This window comes from Plectropomus leopardus, chromosome 10, assembly GCF_026936395.1.
Source record: "Plectropomus leopardus strain MGB_pleo_1.0 chromosome 10, ASM2693639v1, whole genome shotgun sequence".
Lineage (NCBI taxonomy): Eukaryota > Metazoa > Chordata > Actinopteri > Perciformes > Serranidae > Plectropomus > Plectropomus leopardus.
This window is the reverse complement of record NC_142185.1, coordinates 22,098,250-22,122,690: the sequence shown is the minus strand read 5'-3', so window position 1 is coordinate 22,122,690 and position 24,441 is coordinate 22,098,250. Positions and strand designations below refer to the sequence as shown.

The 24,441-nt window shown below is 40.4% G+C and overlaps 1 protein-coding gene across 8 annotated transcripts in view; it reads left to right on the top strand.

Annotated features, from left to right (window-relative positions):
* mid1 (midline 1) overlaps positions 1-24,441 on the top strand; it is a 42,112-nt gene that overhangs the window by 4,104 nt on the left and 13,567 nt on the right. The window contains exons 3-4 of one of the 8 annotated variants that reach the window (XM_042494741.2): positions 1,082-1,175; positions 21,285-22,006. In XM_042494741.2, coding sequence (XP_042350675.1) covers positions 21,341-22,006 — 666 coding nt within the window. In that variant the 5' untranslated portion in view covers positions 1,082-1,175; positions 21,285-21,340. Of the gene's footprint in view, positions 1-1,081; positions 1,176-8,748; positions 8,880-11,299; positions 11,450-12,900; positions 13,101-14,997; positions 15,018-19,321; positions 19,544-21,284; positions 22,007-24,441 lie in introns of those variants that run through there. The other 7 variants (XM_088083295.1, XM_088083296.1, XM_042494739.2 and 4 more) reach the window with 7 other exon arrangements.

Here is a 24,441-nt window from a genome sequence, read left to right as displayed (position 1 = left end):
TGTACACTGTAACTGCAACTTGACACTTGACAGGTTTGCAGAGGCATACAATCACGAGGCCATTAATATATGTATGTATACGTATATATATAATTTATTGGTTTTGTCAGTTTACAGATCTTTCCAATCCATTTCTCAGTTTTATTTTGACCGTGTCCTGGCTATTGTTTGTGCCTCACAATAAAGAAAGGATTTTATCTATGCATTTTTCTGATGCAGTGACCATAACAGCCTTACAGCGAATTTTTTGACATGCAGACATTATTAATGTTCATACTCAGTAATTCTATTTTATTAGGAGTTGAAAAGGGGAAATTCCTCACTGTAAGGATCGGCCTCGCTGAAATTCTTGCTAACCTTGACTCTTTTTTTTTTTCACTTGAGGGATGAACACCCAATTCTTCAAATATGATCTCATTATTGCAAGTATGGAATTGTGTTTTCAGACTGACTCATCTATCTCACAGGATGAATTCTCATTAGGGTGGAGAAAACCAATTCTCTCTTGCTTAATAGCAAGTTTTCCCCCCCTTTGCTGCTTTCTGCCTGCTGGCTGCTGTGGATCCTGATGCCTGATCCTTATTTCTCTCCGCTTGGTAACTCGATGGAGCCGCCCGCGGTGACCAAGAAAAGCCCTTTATCCCTATTATCTGACGCTGACTTACAGTATATCAGAACCGGGTCCAGACACACATTTTCACATCTTTTGTCTTCTAACCTCCACAAAATGTAGAAAGCTACTCATTACCAGTCTTGTCTGTGCAGGTGATGCTGGTGCAAGACAACTTTTTGTCTGATTTTTATGGTAATGCATGGAGATCATGAATGTCTTCTTTTATTATTCCACTCAATGCCAGCCTGTGCAAGGGTTAAGTACTCTTCTCGGGAGATTTCCATGCTCCTGTGTGAACCTGTAGAGTAGATGAGAAGCAGCGTGTATGTCAGTGAGGTATGTGTGTGTGTGTGTGTGTGTGTGTGTGTGTGTGTGTGTGTGTGTGTGTGTGTACACACCCCAATGAAGGGGAGTGTACGTGCAGACAGAACACCTTCAACCTCCTGTCTCCTGTCTGTTTTACCTCAGGGGAAGAACCAGCTGCCTAAAAGTCATACTCTGTGTTAGCCTAGTGTTTATTCACCGGGGAGAGACACATGCTACCGCAGCCATGGGGAAGCAGGTAAGATCTGATAAAGAAACACTTAGAGGCATCAGGTGAGGGGAGTTTAATAAAGGCTGGGTTGTAAATTTCCTTTCTATTGCACAGAATAGGAATAGTCTCAGACTCAACAGTGGGACTCTTGAGGGCAGTGGTGGAGTGTAACTAAGTACATTTACTCAAGTACTGGACTTAAGTACAAATTTGAGGTACTTTTAATGTCATTTTATACTTTTACACCACTACATTTTCAGAGAGAATTTATTAAAAAGATTAATTTTTAATTTTGGGGATGTTTTTTCTATTCTTTATTATTATTATTATTGGTGGTAGTAGTAATAGTAGTAGTAGTAGTAGTAGTAGTAGTAGTAGTATTTTTTTATTTTTTTATTTTTTGTTTTAGAGGTGTTTATTGTTTTGTTTGTTTGTTTTTAGATTTTCCGCATTAGGTACTTTAACTTTTAGAGCTTTTTTCCGAATATACTGACATACTTTTACTTAAGTAAAATTTTCAATGCAGGACATTTATTTGTAACACTTTTTACAGGGTAGTATCAGTACTTAAGTAAAGAATCTGAATACTTCCAACACTACTGCATGAGGGAACCACGTGTCGTTTGTCAGAAAAAGTGATATCCTAAACCATTACACATAAACTTTCTGCTAAATTTCAAGTCCTCCTCAAATAGATCTATAGCAATGCACGTCAGTCACGGCACGTTATCTATTGTACTCGGATACTAATTTGTCCTGCATAAATCAACATACTGCACAGTCAGGAAGATATTAGGGACACACATACATGGATGCACATGAGTGAACAACCAAGTTTGTGCGAGAAAAAGCTCCGCACTTTATTTCTCAGAGAGAATTCTAATTTAGAGGTGAGCCGGATAAAAACAAGTTCAGTCTTGTGTGCACATGCATCACATCTGCTGACAGCTGAAAATACTGATATCAGCTTCCTCATAAAACAACTGCTGGCATATTATTGAATTGGCAAAATATGTAACATTTCCTGTGCACAGGAAAGAATTTAGCTGTTATGCTTTTTGTGTCCAAGTTTTATGTATTTCCACAAGAAAGCTTCTTGTTTTCGACTTGTTTCGGTGAGAGCTGAAGCAATGGTGTGTTGTTCTAAGAGAATGCGTAATTGTGCCAAATAACTGTGGATAAGGAACTCTGGTGAATTCATTTGGTTTTCAGTGTTTTCCCTCATGCAGGCATCTGGTTCTGCTATTGCTCTAAAACGCCCTCCTTCCCTCTGTTTTAGGAGCCTCAAAGTAAAGCATTCTTTCTTCGTATCAGTCTTTTGAGCCTTCGGGATTGAATTCATCCAACAATCCATTCTCAGATTATATGAGGAAAGACAGTTCACTTCGAATGTATTATTATTTCCTTGAGTGCTTCAAATGTGTGGTGATCCATCTCTCAAATCTCGCTCTCATTACAAAGCTCTGTTTCTTCGATCTTCGTGCCAAATGATAAACAAAACTGTCTCCATCAGGTCAGCAGTGCCAGCTCCACCAGCAGCTGTGAGCTCTCTGCGCCTGCTTGTTGTGACAGAGAGAGAGCCAATGCCGGTTCATTGTCGGAGTCAGTGAGCGTGGATGGAAATGGGGTACTTGTATATGAATGTGTGCGGACTCACTCACAGAAAAATATTCCTTTTATCAACGATACCTCTTCGGGAAAAGTAAATGTTTAATCCATTTTAAACTCCGGAGAATGTGCGTCACAGGCCAAGATTTGAGGAATGTGTCCCAGAATGTCTTGAAGGAATGTTTTGTTGACATGTAGATGAAGTGAAGATATTTAGTAAGGCCACACTGAGCCAAGGCTCACGGCTAAAGCAGAAAACTGATCACTCTGACTGTCTCTTAACCTTAAGAGCGTCTGTAAGACGTTGAAGACAGGCCTCTTGAATCTGTGTGCTTTAAACACTGGTGTTTATCAGTGATAGTGCTAACTGCAACAGTGACAACACTGTCAAAAATGTCTCATCCTGAGCAGATAGTGTTTTGAAAGCATCCCTTGGCCCGGATGCAGCTGACCCAGATCCGAACAGCTGGGCTGCTGCCTTTGGCTCTGACGTCTCATTGGACGCATGAACACAGCACACCACAGCAGATGTTCAGACCTCCTCCAGCATTTCTTGGTGTAGGAGTGAAGTGTGAAGGGATTCAGTTTCTCTGACTGCAGGACGAAGAAACAGCGAAGGTGTTGAAGTCAAGCATTATACGTTCTATATATAAGATTAGTCTTTTAGCAGATTAGTAGGGGGATGTATTGGCAGAAATGGAGTAGAAAATTGGTAGTTCTCATTGTTTTAGAATCACTTGAAAATAATTATCGTTGCGTTTTTGTTGCCTTAGAATGAGACGTTTATATCTACCTAGGGAGCAGTTCCTTGTCATAGGTTTACACAGGGTTCCCACGGTCATTGAAAACCTTGAAAAGCGGTGGAAATTCACATTCATATTTTCCAGGCCAGGATAAGTAATGGAAATGATAAAAGCCATTGAACATTTTGGAAAAGTCATGGACTTGGGTTATTTTGAATGAAATTGTTGTTGTAATCTTCCTCTGAAGTATTGTATGTATTGGTACATAACGGCAAATTTATTTTCTGTGGCTGACGACATAATGTAGCTCTAGTATGCGCTGATGTGTGGCAATGTTTTGTTTAACACCACGTTTTTCTCATTTTCTCCCCACTTTCTGTCTCCCCATTCATACATGCCAGCTACCCGTTATTATGTTTGAATAGAGTTTTATTCTAATTTGTTTAAAAAATGGCGAGACATTTTTTTTATTGTGGAGCCTCGAGAAGTCATGGAAAAGTTTTTTAAAAAATTGTCCAGGAAAATATGTGGGAACCCTGTTTATACTGGATGCCAGGATGGCGCGTATTCATTCTAATGTCGTTACCCGCCAAAAAATATTCTGGGTTTACACCTGTGGTATGCTGTCCACTGAATATGCACAGTGGTGTTTCTCCCTGCCCGTAGGTTTCTGTTCTGCTCATAGACTTCACACTGTGATGAGGTCACTTACTTTTGAATCACTTTCTTGGTTGAAGGGAAAATTTTAGCAATATAAAACACCCATGGTTAAAAAAAATCATAACTGAAAGAGTCATAATTGACCTGGTTTGAAGTTCGAGGAGTTCTGTCAACAGTTTTACAGACATCTCTTTTACAATGGTGGTCTGTAGGTTAAATGTTTTTTGGGCTGCAGGGGACTTTCTCGTTGCAGTATTGCAATTGGCTGAGCTGCTTTCCTGGGGGGTCTGGTCCTTGTCCTCAGAGTCCGCCATGTTACTTTGCCTTGTTTCTACAGAAGCCCAGAACAAACAAATCAAACACTAGCTCCTGATAGGGTCATGAGAGCATTGAAAAAAACACAGATTTTTTAACTTGGAATTGTTGAAGTCCGTGTTTTTACTGGTTTTAATCACCCGGTCCGTTTGTTTTGGAGAGAAAGAATCCTCTGCATGTTATTTGGCTCCTGGTAAAAACCTCCTGAAGGTCCGATCATAAGTTTTTAGAGAAAAAAGGTGAGCTCACATTAGCAGGTGCTAGGTAAGCAGCCCATTTCCGACATGCCTGACAGTGATGAAGACACACTGATTTATAACAGGAAGTTGCTTTATTTGGTGTTTTTGTCAGTTTTAATCACTGCGTCCATTTGATTTGCAGAGGAGGTAACCTCTGTGGACAAAAAAACTGAATGTCTGTGTTAGAGGTGTGTGAAATTAGTCATTAGGGAAGACGGCAAAGAGGATACAGCCTTCAACCGCTGTGCTTTTGGCCAAATCTCAGTTTTATTTTTTGATGAATTATTTTTTTGCCCCATTGATTTGAACTTTGCAAGGGCCTGTTAATTTTGGGAGAATGTTTATTTGGGGGTTTTAAATTTCACTTGAACGTAACAGTCTGACAGATCAGTTTAGTGACACACAACAACTCTCATAACATCCTGCAAATCAGTCGACACACCAAAAGCACCCTGGATCATCAAACAAAAACAGTGAGTAAACAAAACCAGTGAGTAACCAAATACAGCGAGTTGGTCATATCCCGTGGCGTCTGTGGGCAGCTATTTTAAGCTTATTTAGCTGCAATAGTCTGGATCAGAAAAAAGGTGAGCACAGATAAAGTTATCTGAGAAAATAGGTGGGCACCCATTAGTAGGTACTGGGCCGAAGAAACACTGATTTGTAAAGAGAAAGTGCTTAAATTAGAGTTTTAACTGGTCCTCCATTTGTGTCAGAGATAAAGAGCCCTCTGCCGATAAGTTGGCTCCCGGTACAATCATCCTGAGCAATGACCATTCAGGAAATTTTAACGGGGAGAAGCTTTAGCTTTTTGCAATCTGCTATCCTCACAACTAGATGCTACAATATCTCTGGAAAAATCTGTCACACTGTTCCTGTAAATGCTACAGCTACTTGTAAAAAAAAAAAAAAAAAAGACTGTATTTGGAATTTTGGGGGTTGGGGTTTAGGTGGGGTTTGCAGATGGGGAAGTGATTGAGTGCTTCATTTGCACCGTCTCTGATAAGATAAGTCCAGTGTTGTTGATGAAGGGAGATTCTTGATAAAATGTGACACTAGTTTTCTCCTGTAGATTCCTCAGAAGCTGGAAGCAATTACAGACTTCTCCAAGCAGCAAAGAATGTAGCAGGCGTTCACCGCACCCTTTCAGAAGGATTCATTTTTTTCAGGAAAAAATAAAAGCCAAGACTTTCAGGCAACAGTGCTGTGGTGTGGACTAAACATAACACATGACCTTACTTTCCCAAAAGCTCCTTCACAGTTTGATTTCAGTGGGAAACACCAGACAGTGCAATATTTCATTGTGTTGCTTTTAACCACACAGTATAACTGTTTTTCTTGGTGGGTGATGTTTTAAAGTTTCCTCTGGCCTTTTTTTCCTTCATATTGTTACTTCTTTTTCATTCCATGAGAGCAGACAGTAAACCATTGCTACAACTTCTGATGCACAGCGAATAGCATATCGATTTAAATTTTAAACAAGTGTCTTTAAAGGGATAGTAAATATTTTTCCTCCCACCTGTAGTGCTATTTATCAATCTAGATTGTTTTGGTGTGAGTTGCCGAATGCTGAAAGCATCGACAGTAGAGATATCTGCCTTCTCTTACATATTATGACACAAGGTGGCTCTCACATGCACATGCTATGTTGTTAACAGTTTCATGAGGGAACTATTTTTTCTTCTGAACTACACCTGCCAACTGTACCACTGTGCAGAAGGAAGCGTGCATCTTCTCATTGGCAAGATGCTCCTGTTCGTGGCGTCCTGCTCTGCTGAGCTGTAATATTAGCTCGCTCTGTGGTGCTATGTGAGCAAGCAGTAGATGCACATCTTCATCTGTGCAGTGATACAGTTTGCATTAGTAAGAAAAAATTGTCCTACATTGAACTGCTCACAACAAGGTCTGTGGATTATCTGAAGTAACCGGATCTTGATTTCTGGAGACACTGCTGTTGCGTTTTTCAAATGTGTTTTTTGGTGGTTTGAGCACTGCAAGCTGAGTGCTATCTTGTTGCATTATATTAGAGAAAAGGCAAACATCTTTACAGCTGATATATCCAACACTCAGCAACTCACATCAAAACAATCGAGATTTTTAAATAGCTGTACAGGTGAGAGGCAAATATGTATGTTCAAATTGGGGATGAACTGTCTTATCATTGCTCCTTACCTAGACAAAGCTAAGCAGTTTTCTTTTACCCATGGCATCCCTGAACTGTACATCTAAATGATAAAAATGTTACAGTAAAATAAAGCAAGTACAAGTAAAATAAACCAAGTATTGTGCAAGTACTGTACTAGTGCAAATTTAACTTTCTCATATTAGTAGTATTTCCATTTGTTTTTGCAACTCTATATTTCTACTCCACTACACCTCAGAGGTCATTATTATACTTTTTACTCCACTTCTTTTGTCTTGCAAGTGTTCCTTTTTAAGTTGAGAAAATTCTCCTTAAGCTGAATTAAGTATTTAAAAACCCTCTTGGATCTGTCGGACAATGTATTGTCACAAAGCTGAAAAAATGATTATTTTTAGAGATTTGTGATTCTCAAAGGACAGCGACGCTACAAATATGTGATGATCATATGATGCATTACTGTAGATTAAACTACTCAACAGTATATGAGTTAAAATGAGCACAACCTGGAACATCCACAGCAGTACAATGCAACATACACGTTATTGTATCAGTAATATTAATTCACAATCATATGTAATAATGAAACGCTGGGAGGGAACATTTTACTGCACAATTAGTCTTGGGTTTTTTTGGTACTTTTGATACTTAAAAGTAGATTTTGTTGATAATTCTTGCATACTTTACTGAAGATAGTTTTGAATGCTGGGCTTTCACTTGTGGAGGAGTATTTTCACAGTGCTGTGCTGCTCCAGTAAAGCATCTGAATACTTCTTCCACCACTGTTTAGTACGCCTGTTTATACAAGTCTTTCATACTAGATTAAATAGCAGCTTCTATTTGTTTGCTGTGTCATATAAGAGAAAAGGCTGACAGTTGATTCCGTTGTTGACAAAACCATGAATGCGCCGATAAACCTGCAGCCTGCTCAGAGAAAAAGAATCAATTCCAGGTCAGTGCTCACAACAGTCCTATATATTAAACCACATTAAATGCACAGCAGATATTTTCTACACTTCATCATGCCTGCATGATAAACAGCTTTAACAATTAAACAGGGGCAATTTTCTCTTAAACTGCACCAAACAGCATGCTGTTGAAAGTTTGAAGATAAATTGCAGGAAGTGTTAATTGGCTTGGTGTTCATTTATTTGCTTGATGTTTGGATTGATTGTGTGTTGCTTGGTTATGGGCTATGTGCCTTGGGGATGAAAGCAATTAAAATCTTGAACCTTTGCCATGCTGAGGACAGACTCTGCTTTCATCTTATTGTTTACTGGCAAAACGAGGAGTGGCTGTTTTGGACCGTCCTAGTTAGGAAAACAATCATTGCTGCTTAGATCAGCATTCAAAAAGACAATATTGACGCCAACGCATGTGCTAACTCAATTAGGCACGTGCTTTAATTAGAGGAGTGTCTGAGGGCTTAATAGCAAATGATAAAGATATTGTGCTTTGTGTTGCCTTGTATGTGGTCTGTGATCTGATGAGCGCCATTTAGTGAGCAGCACATTTATTGTGAGGATGTATGGAGCTGTGTATTAAATGCAACCATGCAGCAGAGCCCTGGAGACTGATCCCATCTGTTCGGGGCCTGGTGGTGTAGTCAGAAACTCATCAAAATGTGCTCCCAAAGGTTCACGCACCCCCTCTTTTGTCTCCCCATTTGCTACATCTTTGTCTTTTTGCCGAGAGGGTGGGGAGCCAGGGGCAAGAGCTCAACCCCAAAGAGAGAAAAGAGGGGGGTGATGGACCCGAGCATTAATGGAGACAATATCCATGAAATGACCCAGTGGAAGTGACGCTTCCTGGGCATGTTTTACGCTCGTATGAGCATAAGGCTGGAGCTGGGGCAGGGTGGGGAGCTCGAGCAATGAGGGAGGGAGAGTGGAAAGAGGCAAGACAGGATGCTACTGTATGTTTTGTTTAGTCTCTCATCCTTGTGCTACTGAACCAGAATGGTGAGCCATTAATGGGAGCTGCATCTTCTTGCTGCGTTTTAGATGATCACACTGGACTATAGCACGTAAGTGAGGCTAACTGCCTTTCGTTTTGGCTGCTGATTTTAACAGAGAAGTTGTGGTGATTTGCTTTAGTGAGCTGGCAAAGTTGTTTTGACCACTTTGTCCTCCTGATGCTTAAATGTGACTCTTGTCGAGCATGAAAGTGTTTTCTTATGTTTTCCCTTTTGTGTTATGTAGATTTGGATGCCCAAAGTTTACATACAGATTTCAGTATTTCTTTGTTGAGTGTAAAATGAGTCTGCACGGAGCACAAGGTGAGGCATAACCTTCTAACATGATGACGTAGCTCACAGATGTCTCCTCCCTGAGAGAAATCCTGTTTCTTTTTCACCCATCAAAGTTTACGTAACGTCAGATTTCACAGCCTATTTTGCTCCAACTTCTTATCTGCTCCTTCAGGAAGGGTTTTTTTTGGCCCTTTTCAGGTCTTTGTCCAATTAATACAGCTTGATGTGCCAACCTCCACCAAGAGAGCTGCCTCAGGCAGCAAATGGCCTTATTTAGTGGGGATGAATATTCATTTGTTTTGAATAATTATTTTCAGCAGTGCTGTTACTTATTGATAAGAAAATAAATGTACAGTGTAATTCAGCATATTTTCTGGAAGTAATTTTACTAGGATTACACCAAGAACATCAGCATCTTGATTGCCACTTATACAAATATATAAACAAAAAAATATAATTGTCATTGTCAGCTTCGTAACCTCTGGACGGGATTATTTTGCAGCTGTTATATCAATTAGTTATGATTGAACAGACAGTTTGTCTTTTGTCAAAACTGATACATAATGACAGAGATGATGCCCCGTTGGATTTAAACAATATCACAGTCCTTTTGATTTGTGGAATTTAAATTGACAATTTAATACACAAAAATAAATGTTTTTCATCCTGTTTCCGGACAGAAAGCCAGGGCTAGTCAGGTTGGATTTTTAGTGGGTGAAGTGGGAGTAGTTGCTGAAACCGCAGCCCAGACAATTCCTCTGTCTTTTTTGGAATGGTTAAAACAGAAATGGACATTTTCCACTTAATGTTTATTGCAGTTCAGAAAAGGGGTGGGGGCGGGGGTGGGGTGACTTTGGATTGACCCTGGAGTGGCAAAAAACATTTTCACCTTTTAAAAAGCACTGGCCTCAAATGTCAGTGGGACTCCACAGTCCATGTAAATGTCATGAGTTTTATGGCATTTTATTGCACTGAAATGAATCTTAGGGTGAGAGAGGGATGTAGCGAAGTCATTATTTCACAGGCAATTTATGGAGACGTAGCAGTGTGTGGCCTCGGGCAGTGGCAATAACACTGTCTTGTAGATTTTCTTGCTGTTGTAAATTACTGGATAGCTGGCGTACATCTGAGGACCGATGTGAGAATAATGCAGCATTGCTGTGTCTGTGTTTTACATAGGAAATTGATGTGTGCTGTGCTGTTTACAAATCCATTAGTGAGTGCTGAATGAATGGAAGTCATGCTTAATTTGTCTATTGTCTCTCCTTACTTGTCCGACTGAGAGTTTAGCGGCGGGCACTGGGAGCAGAGTGACCCCTCTCAGGTATTGTTCTGCTGCTAACAGTGTCTTTACATGTTTCTTTTCCTTACAAAATGCAGCAGACTTTCAGACTGGCATGGGATGTTGGAAGGAACTGGAGAGTGACAGACAGCAGTAGGCTTGACTGAGAAACAAACAAGCTGTGAAGAGAAGAGCTGAAGGTTTGCCAATGAAAAGATTAGAGTGGCATTTGGCTCCGGCGCCAAGATGCATCGTTGCTCTCGCCACACCGCCATGGCAACGGAAGCTTTATGCTTTCCTCCCAGTCCCCCCACTGAGCGTCCAGACTGTACCGAAGAGTCATTTAAAGATCTTGTCATTCTTATGTCCACACGGATATTTACAGTGCATTATAGTTCCACTTTTATTAATGCAGCTGTGTTAAATTGACATTTGCTGTGTCAGCTTTGATTAGTCACTCATTTCCAGAGCTTTATTTCCTTTTGAATGACATGTAAATGAGCAAGCTGCATAAAAGTCCATTATAAATGTGCACACAACCTCAGCTGAGCATCTCTCCAAGGCCCATCCATCCCAGTGCTCCCATTTGTCATGCAGGGCACCTCTGATCCCCGGTGGCCAATCAGGAGTGCCTCCTTGGCTGCTAAAAGCAACCCCCCCCTCCCTCTTCGCCACCTCATCATCAGTTGTGATTGACAGCCTCCCACAGGAAGGAGGGGGGTTATTTACCTCCTTATGTTCTCATGGGACTAAGTTAATGATCCCAGCCAACAAAATAATACAAAGAGGGAAAAAGCCTGAGAAGTCGGCGCCTGGTTGAACCATTTGGAGCCGTTTCGGCTTCCTTTAGAGGGGATTAGAGAAGAAGGGGTTGTGTGAGGAGAATTTCAGAGATAGCGGTGAGACAGACGAAGCAGCAGAGCCCAGACAGAGAGTAGGAGCTAAAGTGAGGCTTCTGAAGAAAGCCGGTGTTTTCAGAAAAATCTCTTCCTTGGCTTTATTTCTGTATTCATCTGTCACCCGGACTGTGGACTGTCTGGTTGACTGACTTAGAGACTGCGAGGTAAGGGATCATCTATATTTCCAGTGGGTGATACTTTAAAGGTCCCCTTTAGGTCTCTTTCTGACTTTAAAGTTTGGCTTTGAAAAAGTTTTTGTGCGCTATAATAAACATGCTTTGCAGTGTTCTACACACTTTTTTGTCTGTATGTTTGAAATTTAGCAGATTTATGTTTTGCTGAAAGATGAACACAATGAACACAAAATATCTGTGTTTTATTTTAAAACTAAATTCCTCTGCAACTGAATTGAATATTTTAGGCTTTATTGCACATACTGCTGTAACTTGTGCAATGGGTCTCATGCATTTGCCAAGATCTTAATAGGTTTAAGTTTCTTCAAGTCATTATCTACCTTCAAATCTAAGTTTTGTTTTCATTGCTCTCACATTTCTTTAATGGGTTATTGAACCCTGCAGGCTAACCTGAAACACAAGAAGTCCTGGCAGTGGCTTTGGTTTTTCTACTAATCCAAATCAATCTGTGCCTTATGCACTGTGGTTTTACCACATAGCATAAACATTTGCTTTACACAGAGATTCTGTATCAAAAACACTGACTTGATGTCGCTGACAAGGTCATTTGAGGTAACGGCCTCTAACTAAATACCTCAAACCTTAAACAGTGAATGCAGGCTCAAATCCAGAGCTGAGATCAAACTTTATGTGATTGGCAATGCTGTTTGGATGCCAGCGGTGTCAGTCAGCACATGTTTGTGTTGGGACCATTTTAGCCAAAGAGCGGTGCCAACAATGCAAGACAACTTTCAACACTTTCTAAGTCAACTGTCGCAAAACCACAATGCATTCCTGTGTGTTTCCATTTCGTTGATCGTCTAAAGAAATAAGGTTGCTGAATGCAGGTTTCCAACTAAAAGTGATGTGCTTGATTGCCATCTGTGCTAATGAGTGTGGCAACTGCCAGCAGAATATGGTTGTGGGAGAAAAACACTGGATTGTCTGTTAATATATTGTTAATCCATGTTAGCACTGGCACTGGGACTCAGACACAAAGCATCACTGTCCTCCCAGGAGAGTATAATCATCATTGATTACTGTGTTTGCTTCTGCACTATTTCATTTGGCTGTATGGAATCTTGCCTTAAGCACCAAACACATTTGCAGCTTTAGCAGTTCAGATTTTGCCCAAACACAGTAGCTTTTAAATGTCATCACACTGCTTATGCAAAAATCAAGAGACAATGTGTTATTAATGCACTTAATGTTGTTTTTGTGGTGTGCAGCTTCAGCTATTTGGATGATGTTTAGTCGAGGATGACAAAAAAAGCTTTGTTTAGAGTTATGGCAACACTCCATGCTCTGATAGCCTCCAGTGATAGACCAAACTAGCAGAAGTCCTGCCCCTTTTATGTGATTGGCCATTACAACAATTTGCAGCCCACTGTGTGTACATGGGATAGGTACAGTCCTCAGTGAGAGGAGTGAAAAGAGTGGAAAGTTTCGATCCTCCTACTGGTTTTCTGTGAGCTTAGAGGATAGGGTTAGAGGGTCAGAAACTCACAGAGAGCCAGAGAGACGAGTCACTCTCCTCAAAGTTCATACCACTGCACTGGATCAGCTTTGGCGGAGCCCAAATATCAACAGTGACTGACTTTAAAGGTGGCTCTTTCCTCTCTCGGATGTAATCATGTGGCGGGTAAGTCAGAAGGTTATTCTTAACAGAGTCTGTATTTTATGTTACTGCGCCTTCATGTTTTGCTACCAAAACATTGAGTCATCATATGTTTCCAAGCCTCTGGGCAGAGCTTTGTGCAAGTGCTGAGGTTGTTTGGCCTTGTTGTGTTCACAGATTCCTTCATGTTGTGAACTGTGGATAATACTTGAGGGATAAGATGACTAAGTGAGAAGGCTGAGGGGAATTTCTGTGATTTAAAAAGCGTCAAAGAGAGTGGGAGTAGCTGAAGTAGGTTTCCAGTGTTAAAGCATCTTTTCAGTGTAGAATTTCTTAAAATGTATGCATTTTCACAGGCTCTATCGAAAAGAATGTACTATAATTTGTTAGAAGGATCACTTGAACGTATCTTGACATATTATTTCTGGCTCTCCTTTTCTCAGTCATCATAAAAGTTTTTTATTACCTTTACTCAAACAGAGAGCTCCTCTGCAGCTCTGAGGGAGATAAACCCAGCCTTTCATCCATAATCTGGCGGCCTCATGACCCACAGAATACCTTTAACTCGACAGATAAGATAAAAGATACTGACTTTTCTTCCCCTGCTACATGCACATGTGCTCTGGTGATGCATCTGGACACGGTTTGTGACAGGCCTACATGCATAGGAGTCGTTTTACATGAAACTAATGAAGAGTAAAACTGGGGCATTGCTGTTGGGTCCATGGTCTCCCTTATTAATTAGTAACTTATCTTGTTCCTGTGAGGAGGAATGTTAGACATCTTCCCACCAGAGTGCGCCGCCTTTGATCACAAGTGTGACAAATAGATATCAAGCTGTCACCATGGCAACACATGTGGAGATCTTCATAGGGAGCAGATGTATTGGTTTTAAGAGTAGGTTGAGATGTGCCTCGTTGAACTGCAGATTTGTGAATATTAATGGTTGTTATTATTATCATTATTATTGTTTTTGTTAAGATAAGAAAAGATAATTTTTTAATAATCCCACAGTGGGGGACTTTGCATCATTACAGCAGCAAAGGGGACAGTGCAAAACAAGAAGCATCAGTGGAAAACACAGAACAGTACAGTAAACATTCAAAAGTTCAAAATGCAAAATATAATAAACAAAAAGGCTTAATAACTGTATTCACATTGTTGCACATAGGAAATATAGATATTGCACAGTTTGGTATTTACTGATATTGCATGGGTGATTGATGCTAAAAAGACACATTATAAAAAGTGAGGCTGGTTCTTCTTCTTCCTCTTCTTCTTGTTATTATTACTGTTATTATTATCATTATTATTATCATTTTTTAATTAGTTTTTGCTCATCTGTAGCATTGGAAGGAAATCTAACCATATATTATTTAAAATATTTTTTAATTAAAAATGTTAATAAAAAAATGTATTAACTCTTTTTCATATAGTAAAAATAGACCTATTATTATTATTATTATTATTTGATTGCAATTTCTTTGTTTGTAGAATTTGTATTTTTTTATTAAAACAATTTAGCAATAGCAATTTTAATAGTAGTTTTTAAAAAAAGAATACAGTTAGTAAATACACAGGCTTATTATTATTATTATTATTATAAAATATAATATTATTATTATCATTGTTGTTAAACTCAGTAACTTTGCTCATAATTTGTAGAATTTGAAGAAATATAAACCTAGTATTATTAGATGAATAGATTTTTTTTTAATAAAAAAAGATTTAAAAATAAAGCTTTTTTTCAATTAAAAAGTAAGATGCTACTATGTAATTTAGGCATTTTTATGGCAAGAATTGTTATGTTGAGAAGACTTTAACATGTATTTGCTGTAATTTATACAACCGCCACTTGATGTCGCTCTTTGAATGCCTTCCCAGGCAATAAAACATGCTTCTCGGTGTATGTTGTCAACAAATCGCTTCTCCACACACGAGGTAAGACGGATAAATGTGCTAAGAGCTTGTTTGTGTTGTTTTGATGTTAACGAACTGCTTCCTCGCAATAGTTTTGGGGCTCAGTGAGAGATTTCTTCTGTGCGGACTTTTAATGAGCAGCAGGCAGCAGCCACATGCTTGGAAAGTCACATTCTGTAAAGTTCCTGTGGCTGTGGAAAGGATGCAGTGTTTTCCCGCCGATGCCACCTGCCAAGCCACGGAGAGGAAATGAGAGTTTGGTGCAACTTTGTGCTACTGACCAGGATGCCCTGTACAGCAGCACAGACAGTATGTGCACACAGAAAAGAAAAACCTTTAGACCTCTGTTTCAAGCTCTCAGTCTGGATGAAACTCATTAGCTCCAAACATTATGTGCATTATAGATTTTGAGTGCCATTTCCTCATCTGGAGCTTCATTATAAAACACCCTGTTCACTCCTAGAGAAAGCTTGAGTCTGTTAATGGAAAATCATCTTTTACTTTCATAACAGTTTCCTGTCTGCTAACATCAGTTTGCCAGATGAGGGCACATGTGACAGTGTTTGACAGATGAGCTCTAAATACAGTAGCCTAAATGTTTTTGTAATTAACTCACCCTCCACAAATATCAGTGATAATGGATGTTGGTCAGGGCCAGGCTTCATGGAGCTAATCTCAGTAATGTGTGCAGCTGCAGATCAGGTAGATTTGTCAGTCTAATCAGCTGGCTTCTGCTGCCACAGCTGTAAATCACATTAGGCCTGAGTGGGCCGCTGCTGAGCTGGCTGCTTTAGGGAGCAGCAACAGGCCACACATTGGTCACAGCCACGCTGCGAAGACAGGATTACAGATAAATATGTTAGGTGTCTGCCCCAGGAAAGAAGACAAAGAGCAATCACACTCGCTCAGTCGCTGAATAGGCTACATGGTTCAGAGCCATCATTAAAGGTGATAAAAGACCATAACCAAAAGGATTAGAAAGTGCTTGAGCAGGAAATTGTCTTCCTATCTGAGACGATGTAATTGTTTCATCTCTAAATGAGCCATTACTTCCTAATCAAATAAAACTCCAAATGTTAAGTCGGTGCTCAAGTTCATCATTCGACAAAGCATCACACAGTTAGGAGCATATGTCTCACACCTGTCATATGTGCTACTATTAAGCATTAAGCATCTTAAAGCCTTATTCTACTACAAACTGTTATTGAATGTAAATGCAATTTGTACTCCAAAGGGAAAGGCATTTACAAAGGACATTTCCTCTAAACTATTTGCCCATAGCAAATATGGCTGGTAATGTATGACGAGACTGTGTCATATTGGTTCATTTTTACCAGCGGTGACAACATTGTGTCGGCTGGTATTGTTTTCACCTTGTGAGCTTGTGTGTTTCTGTGTGTGTGTGTGTGTAACCACAGCAAAATGAGGTCCTTCTTCACAGCACACCTTGTGGCCTGTCATTGCAGGAAAAGCACAGGTGTTACTAATGACATTAACGATGGCTCTATGCTATTTAAGAGTCCCAGTGAGAGTGACGGGAAGCAAGCATGCACAATACCAGGACCCTGAAATTAAAGCGGCTACATAGAGTTCAGCCGTTAATTTCTTTATTTACGTCACATCTGTGCTTTTCCTACCGTCACATGTCAAAATTTCCCCCTGTGAAAAAAGCCTGTTGCAGCAGCGGGAACTACCACAGAAACGGTTTTGAGCACTTTGCTGGGTGTTTTGCTGCGTTCCATTCCAAACAAGTTGGAAAACCAATATATTGTTAACAATACCAGATCTAACCAGGTTAGCCGTTGTTAGCAAACCAGCTGTGTGTACGACTGTTTTAATGACACACAAATAAGACAAGATTGCTAAAAAAGTACATTACTACAAAGTTTACTACTGTTGATGTGGAGCAGCAAAATTGGATTTGGAGGTTGGGGTTGGAAACGTTCCTCCGACTCTCTGAGTTGGGAGTCTGACTCGGGGCATTATGATTGAAAACATTTTTTGGGAATCTCTGACTTTCCAGTGCAAATGGAATATAGCGTCTACATGTCTGCCTGTGTGTGGACAGATTTTGTCGATGTGATTGTGCCACAACCATGAAAGATACAGTGACAGAGCTTTACAGGTGTGTAGTTGAGATCAACATGAAGGTCCAGTTCAAAGGTGCTTGTAGTCTGAGAAAGGGGGCCAGAAGTAGGGAAGGAGCCATTGTCCCCCCACTTTGCGCTCCGGGCCCACATTTGTTTGAAATCTCGGATTGCTTTATTGCCACTGGAGTGATCTCATCATAAAACAGTTTGTGATTGGTTTGTGTATATGACTCAGTTTTTTCATTTCTCTCAATATACACACACAGAAAAAGATATAACAGCTAAGAACAAGGACAGCAAAGCCGAATGTGATCAGTGAACGAGGGCTGAAAAGTGATCAAATTAACAAAAACATGGATGGCTGTGGCTCAAGAGGTAGCGCGGGTGGTTCCCTAATCTAAGTATTGGTGGATTGATCCATGGCTACTCCATGTTTAAATATCCTTGGGCAAGATGCTGAACCCCAAATGACTGTGCCATCGGTGTGTGAGTGTGGCAAAAATGGTGAGAATGGGTACAAAGTAGCACCTTGTACGATAGCCTCGGCCAGCAGTGTGTGAATGGGTGAATGTGACGTGTGAAAACGCTTTGAGTGGTTGGAAGACTAGAAAGGCGCTATACAAGTGCAGGTCCAAGAGCAGAAAAAGAGAGTGCAGCACGGAGGCTGCCATCCGCGACGCCATTGATCAGCAGTGATTGTTGCCTCTGAATTAAACAACAGTCATAATGTCACAGTATAGCAATGCGCTGTCTGTCAGTACTGAGGTAGCAGCCTGATACACACACATACGTTGATCCTGTGTGTACGTTGTGTTTAAATGTGAAAGACAAGAGCATGCCCAAAAGAGGAAAAATAACAACACGTTCTGTGTTTTTAACCCTTGGAAACCTGAGCAAACTAGCTTAATTTGTTTCAAAAACATGAAAATAAGGTACAACTTAACAAGAAATGACCAAAAAATTGCAAGAAATTTGCAAAAAATTACCTGAAATATTAAAAGAATTTTAAAAAAAAAAAGAAATTTAAAAAAAAATGCAACATCATTTTATTGTGTTATAAATTATTGTGTTATAATTTTAATTAAAATTATAATAATTATATTCATGTTTTCAAAAGAAATTAACCAATTTACTCAGACTTTACTCAGAGATTTTAATGCTTGTGAAAGGTTTCTGAATGCAGCACAAGACATTAAATGACTTTATTTCCCCACAATCGCAAGTCCTTTTGCCGATCTCAATACTAAATTCCATCCCAGTTGGAGACCATATTACAGAAGAAACCTGGGGAATGCCTGTCACATTCCCATGTGCATCTCCCAAGCAATGTAGCTCCACACCCTCCGCTTTGTCTGAACTTTAGCTTGTCTTTAATATTTACCCTGTGTATGTGTCTATCAGAGAGGATAGCCACTCTGGGGACTCTTTTTGAATGACAGGAGAATTCAAATGGAGCACAGCGGGGGTGTGTCTGGATATACAGGCACATGGTAAGCAGATGGTACCTCGGTGATTCCCACACGAGGGCCAACTGGGACAGACTCGTACGTCGCAGATGATGTTTCGCAGTGTCTGTCTTCATTTGTAGTCTTACGTGTCAGAGAGGATGCTTAGTGACTTTCAGTTGTTGCTGTTTGGAGGCTGAACAGAGATTTTATGAAATAGACGTAGTTTCACTTTAACATCGGTGGGTTTTTTTGTAATTGTGGCACTCATGAGGTGTATTAGATATAACAAGCCTCTGGAGACACGGGCAGTTGTTTTATTCAACATCATCTTGTTGTTTTTGGGATGCTGGGGGAGTCGCAGACCTCTGTCCCACGTCACAGATGAGTCCTGCTGCCTCTCAGGTTGCTTCCCAGTTGTGTTTATATCTTCATCTTTTCTCTTAGAGTCCCTGGCGGCACAGCCAAGAAAAGTTCCAGTCTGCAGCATTGTGCAGCTAGAAGCCGAAGGGATGGTCACACAAGGAAATCTGAAACTGATCCTGGCGCTTTGAATTTCTGAATGGGCAGAGCTGAGAGGACACTAACCTGCCTGTAAGGGCATGAGCTGGGGCTCTGCACAACCCTGTGACTTCTCTGCTCTCTCTCTCTCTCTCTCTCTCTCTCTCTCTCTCTCTCTCTCTCTCTCGCTCGCTGTTGTCAACACTCTCTCTCTCTTCTTCCAGTACTGGCCAGCGCTCCAGCTGTAGGTGGAGCTGGCTTTCCTGGAATTGTCGGGCAACTTTTCCTGTTGTGCTTTCTACCTCTTGCTCAATCTCTTTGCTTAATGACAGCTGGGCTGCAGGATTACTGGGGCTGTGAAGACTTGTGCCGTGCGGATGCCCGTCTCTACAACATGCTGGGGGTTTACAGCCGGTGCATTTGTTGTCATAAATACGCTTTTATGATTTAGGTCAGAAGTTTTCCTTCAGCAGAAATGTCTCGGCATTGCAAAGTGGGGCGAAATCCATCGGTGGGTAAAGTAAACTGTGTATGAATGGGAGAGCTTTCAGGAGTGCGTAATGTACTTGGGGCCGTATTGCAGTTTGTGGTGGCTCTTTGCCACAGTGTTGTTTTACAAGCTTATTGTAACTTGAGGGTATTTTATATCACAGGCGATGACATCAGAGGACTAGCTTCTTTGCATTGTATTTGTCATACAAAGCTCTTTATTCATATTGTGTTGAGGACAGCCTGGTTTAGGTAACCTGTTTGACGAGACCTGTGCGAGTACAGTAACGGCTACAACTGCTGTCATGTTGACGTACGTGTTAAAGTAAAAACATGTCAAACAAGTGGATGAAATGTTGGATAAGGGATTTTGCAGTTTCGTGTGCCACAGTTTGGTCATTCCGCAGGGATTTGTTTAGTTTTGGGCTACTTTCATATGCATGAATAATTAAGAAGTATTGACTGCAAACAGTATCTGAACGGGAAGATGTGAAAACATCAACTTTCAAACAACTTCTGTGCCAAAAGGCTTGATGTTTCGCATATTTTGTCTAAGACTAAAGGCTTTGCATAGACAAGAGGTTGTTTTGAATCCTGTGTTATAACTTTTAGACACCTGCATTGTCTTTAAAGAACAAACCAGCCAAAAAAACAAAAGGCCCACAGATGCATCACAGTCACTAGAGACAAGTGCAACAATCGCCTCTTGTCTTGTACAGTGCAGCCGGATAGCTGCGTGTCTGTGAAGATCTGAATAGAATGGAAAGAACAAACCCAGGTCTGTGGCTCAGAGGTAATTGCTGTATCCTCACAACTTCAAAAGGCTACTTGTGCCCGACTGTCCTGATAATGAGCTTTTGCCTTCTTCACACATAATGAGTGGAGGTAGAGAGTTCACATAGAGAAAGACGCTGTGAGCACAGTGTGTCCACTCGCAGCTGGGGTGTCTGACTGGCCGGGAACAAAGGCTTAGTGTCTGTGATAGTGTGGAGCCCCAGCCATCAGCAAGCAGGCCAATACACTTCTGCTTGGCTGAGCTGTCAGTCCTCGCTGGCCCGCTGGCCTGTGGAGTACAGTATAGAGAGGAACACATGGGGATAGGCTAGACTATTCCTGTGCCAAATTAAAATGAGCTGCATTCTTGAAGTCGTAAGTTCAGCCAAATAGACCATACAGAAGCCTGATATATGTATAACGTGCAGACACGTGTTTCTGTTGGAGTGCTCTCCTGCGCGCTAGTTTGCTTCATTTCCATAATCAGATATCTCTTGCAAATATTTACACACAGTCATATTTACATTCATGTTTTTAGTTTGCAATGGAAATCAAAAGAAACTCAAGATAGAGAGGAATAATTCTGGTTGCATTATCATAATTATAATAGAGGCAGAATATGGATGGTGTTTTTAATTCAGTTTTTTTTTTTTTAAGTTCACGTCTAAACCTCAACATGGATTGTTTATTTAGTTATTTATTTATTTATCAAATAATCTGTTTATTGTTTTCTAGATTCAGCCATCCAAATTCCAAACATATTGAATTTACTATCACATAACATGAATTAAAGCTGAAGATCCTCATAGCTGACAAGCTGAAACAAAAGATGTTTGGTCATTTTTGCTTAAAAAATAACCTTGATTATCATTATATTTGCACACTGAGGGCAACCCTTAACTCCCATTCACAGTGTTTACAACCTTCAAACTGTTTTTATAGCTTTCATTTTTTTTCTTATTCATCTTTATTTCATGTCTTTTTCACAGATAGCTGATCAGCTTCCCTGGATTTCGCTGACGACCTCATTTAGTTTTGCCTGAAGATGGAAACGCTGGAGTCGGAACTGACCTGCCCAATCTGTCTGGAGCTCTTTGAGGACCCGCTGCTCTTGCCCTGCGCTCACAGCCTTTGTTTCAACTGTGCCCATCGCATCCTGGTCTCACACTGCACGCCCAGCGAGCCAATTCAGTCCATCAGCGCCTTTCAGTGTCCAACCTGTCGCTATGTCATCACCCTTAATCAGAGGGGCCTAGAGGGACTCAAACGCAACGTTACATTACAGAACATCATCGACCGCTATCAGAAGGCTTCTCTGAGTGGACCTAATTCTCCTAACGAGACCCGGCGCGAGCGAGCCGTCCCCGACAGCAAAGCCATGACTTCTCCTGGTGACCGGGTGCAGTGCCAGTTCTGCGAGCAGGACCCTCCGCAGGATGCCGTGAAGACCTGCGTCACCTGTGAGGTGTCGTACTGCGACGAGTGTCTCAAGGCCACCCACCCCAACAAGAAGCCGTTCACGGGCCACCGTCTAATCGAGCCCTTGCTGGACTCCCATCTGCGAGGGCTCATGTGTCTGGAGCATGAGGACGAGAAGGTCAACATGTACTGTGTGACAGATGAACAGTTGATCTGTGCATTGTGTAAGCTGGTTGGCCGACACCGGGACCACCACGTGGCAGCGCTCAGTGACCGATTTGACAAACTCAAGGTAAGAAATGATTTGTAGTCCCAGGAATGCTTTGAGATTTATGATGCACTGAAGAAAACTGTCCCCACTGATTGCAGCCTCACAGAGTTCAAACCTGAGTTCAAAATCTCTTTAAATCTTATACAGTATCACACATACACAAACCATTAGTAGATTAATTTTTTGATCAGATATTCAAAATGAGCTTTTGAGCAGACTTTATTGATGTAGAAATGTGCACAAACGCTGAGATAAACAAGTTCACTGGCAAGTTATATAAAGATGTGATGGTTATGTTTTAAGTCTTAACTTGTAACTGTATACGTTTTAGTGCAGATATTTCATTTTATTGATGACAAGCGCCTTATACTGTAACACTGGTCATTAGTTGCTTCTTAGTGCAACTTAGCTGAACCATTATTTTGTAGGGTTCAATTGCTGGTTCCATTTTGGATTGCGTTTTTTGACAAAATAAATTTCATACTCGATTTGGATTCAATAAAATGCTGTCAATCCCAAACAATGATTTTGTTTAAAATGTATTAAATCGCATCCCTCTGTGAAGAGCAAATTATGCAAATGATCTGCCAGTTTATAAAAGTTATTTTTTTTTTTGCAAGTTCAAAAAATTAATGCTGCATACTGTTATGGCAAATGAGGTGCTTATGCTCTTATTTTTGTAGATCAAATGTGATGCAAACATTGTCTTTCAGCGCATATACAGTGGCATTTCACACTCAGTATACTGTAAACTTCCTGTGGTAAACAATATGAAATAACAAACGCGACAAAATGACTTCCTCACTCAAGTAGATTTTACAATTACATGTGTATCCGCTGATATTATATACAGAATGTATTTTTTCTTGCCAACAAATCCCATGAAAAGACCCTAAATGAACAATAATTGATCCTCTTAACAAGTCTGTGCCCAATATAGCTTATTCTCTGTGCCATAGACCTCCATTATTGTCCAAAAACACATCAATTGCACTAGATGAAATGCTCCCTCATTACGATGAGTATGGGCACTGTAATTTATTTCTGGTCAATCCCGAACAAATCGTCCTTTGCTGTTAATACTCGACACTCGTGTAACAGATCTGTGGCTGAGACAAAGATACTATTTACTTCTGTTTTGAGTAACGTTTGCTAAAATCTACTTAAAGGGTAACTATAGGATTTTTCAGCCTGCACCCTTTTTTACCCGTCTTTGTGTCTAAGTGACTTATGGAAATTTGAAATTGGTCCAGTGTAAAGCGAGAGGGCTGCAAGCAAAAGCAGCAAAACAAGCTGCTGTGTAACCACTCGGGGCATGTTCACACCATCAGTTTGCATCCATTAAGGGTGCTTATTTTCACCACTGACACGTTCAGATTATTATGCAACAGTTAGAGGTCGAAATACTGAGAGAGGAGTGAAAGTGAAGATCGGACATCAGAAGCCAGAGCTAGTATATCTAACTGAGTGAATTAAGGGTTTATGTCGTCCAAATTAAAGCTGGTGATTGTTGGAACAGTGGAAAGACAAACCAAGAAGGTTTGTTTCTGTCGACTTTGAATGAGCCGTGATAAGATGATAAAATCACTCGTTATTGAAATGGATTCTGGGGGCTTTGGCAATGACGATCTCTGGGTTTTTTTGTTTAAACAAACAGGGTCTTACTCTTTAATTAAAGGTCTGTCTCTGTAAAGACTCCTTCAAAAATGTTGTCAGACTCTAATAATGATAATCTGAGCCTGTCAGTGGCAAAAATAAATGATTTTAGTAAATATACGTTTAACGTTCCTGTGCCGAGTGGTTACATTGCAGTCTGTTTTGCGACTGCAGTGCTCTTGCTCTATACTGAGCTCATTTCAAAAATTGTTGTTGCCATTAGTCACTTAGGCAGGAAACATAGGAAAATAGGGTCCATGTCGAAAAATACCATAGTTACCCCTTAAAGAAGGTATTTTGACTTTAAAAAAATTAACCTGTATTATTCATAACTTGTTTTTTAAGATTAACATATTCAATATGGTGTTGGGGTGTGATATAATCTTTTCGTGTGATTTGTTTACAATCAATAATATCTAATATTGCCTTATTCTTTAACAAATATATCATAAGCCTTAAAACAAATAGCATAAATAAAGTGATTTGGTGGTCAACTGTCTCTTGACCAGTCTTAAATGTAATGACAGCCAATAAGAGACAGCTTTCACAGTTTTTAGGATAAGTGGAACAGTTCACTTTCGGCAGATGGCCTGGTATCAATAAGGTATGAGGAGATGCTGTTAGCTGGAGCACATAAAAAGGTGGCACTGCATTCCCTCCTTTTTAGACGTGAATCAGCTTTTATCATAAGAATGAGAATTTGGCTCAGAGGGTCAGTGCTTTGTCCACATAGTTTTGGTCTCTACCATGTCTCCAGCAACCTCAGGGGATCATTTTATTGTCCATAACAAGGCAATCGG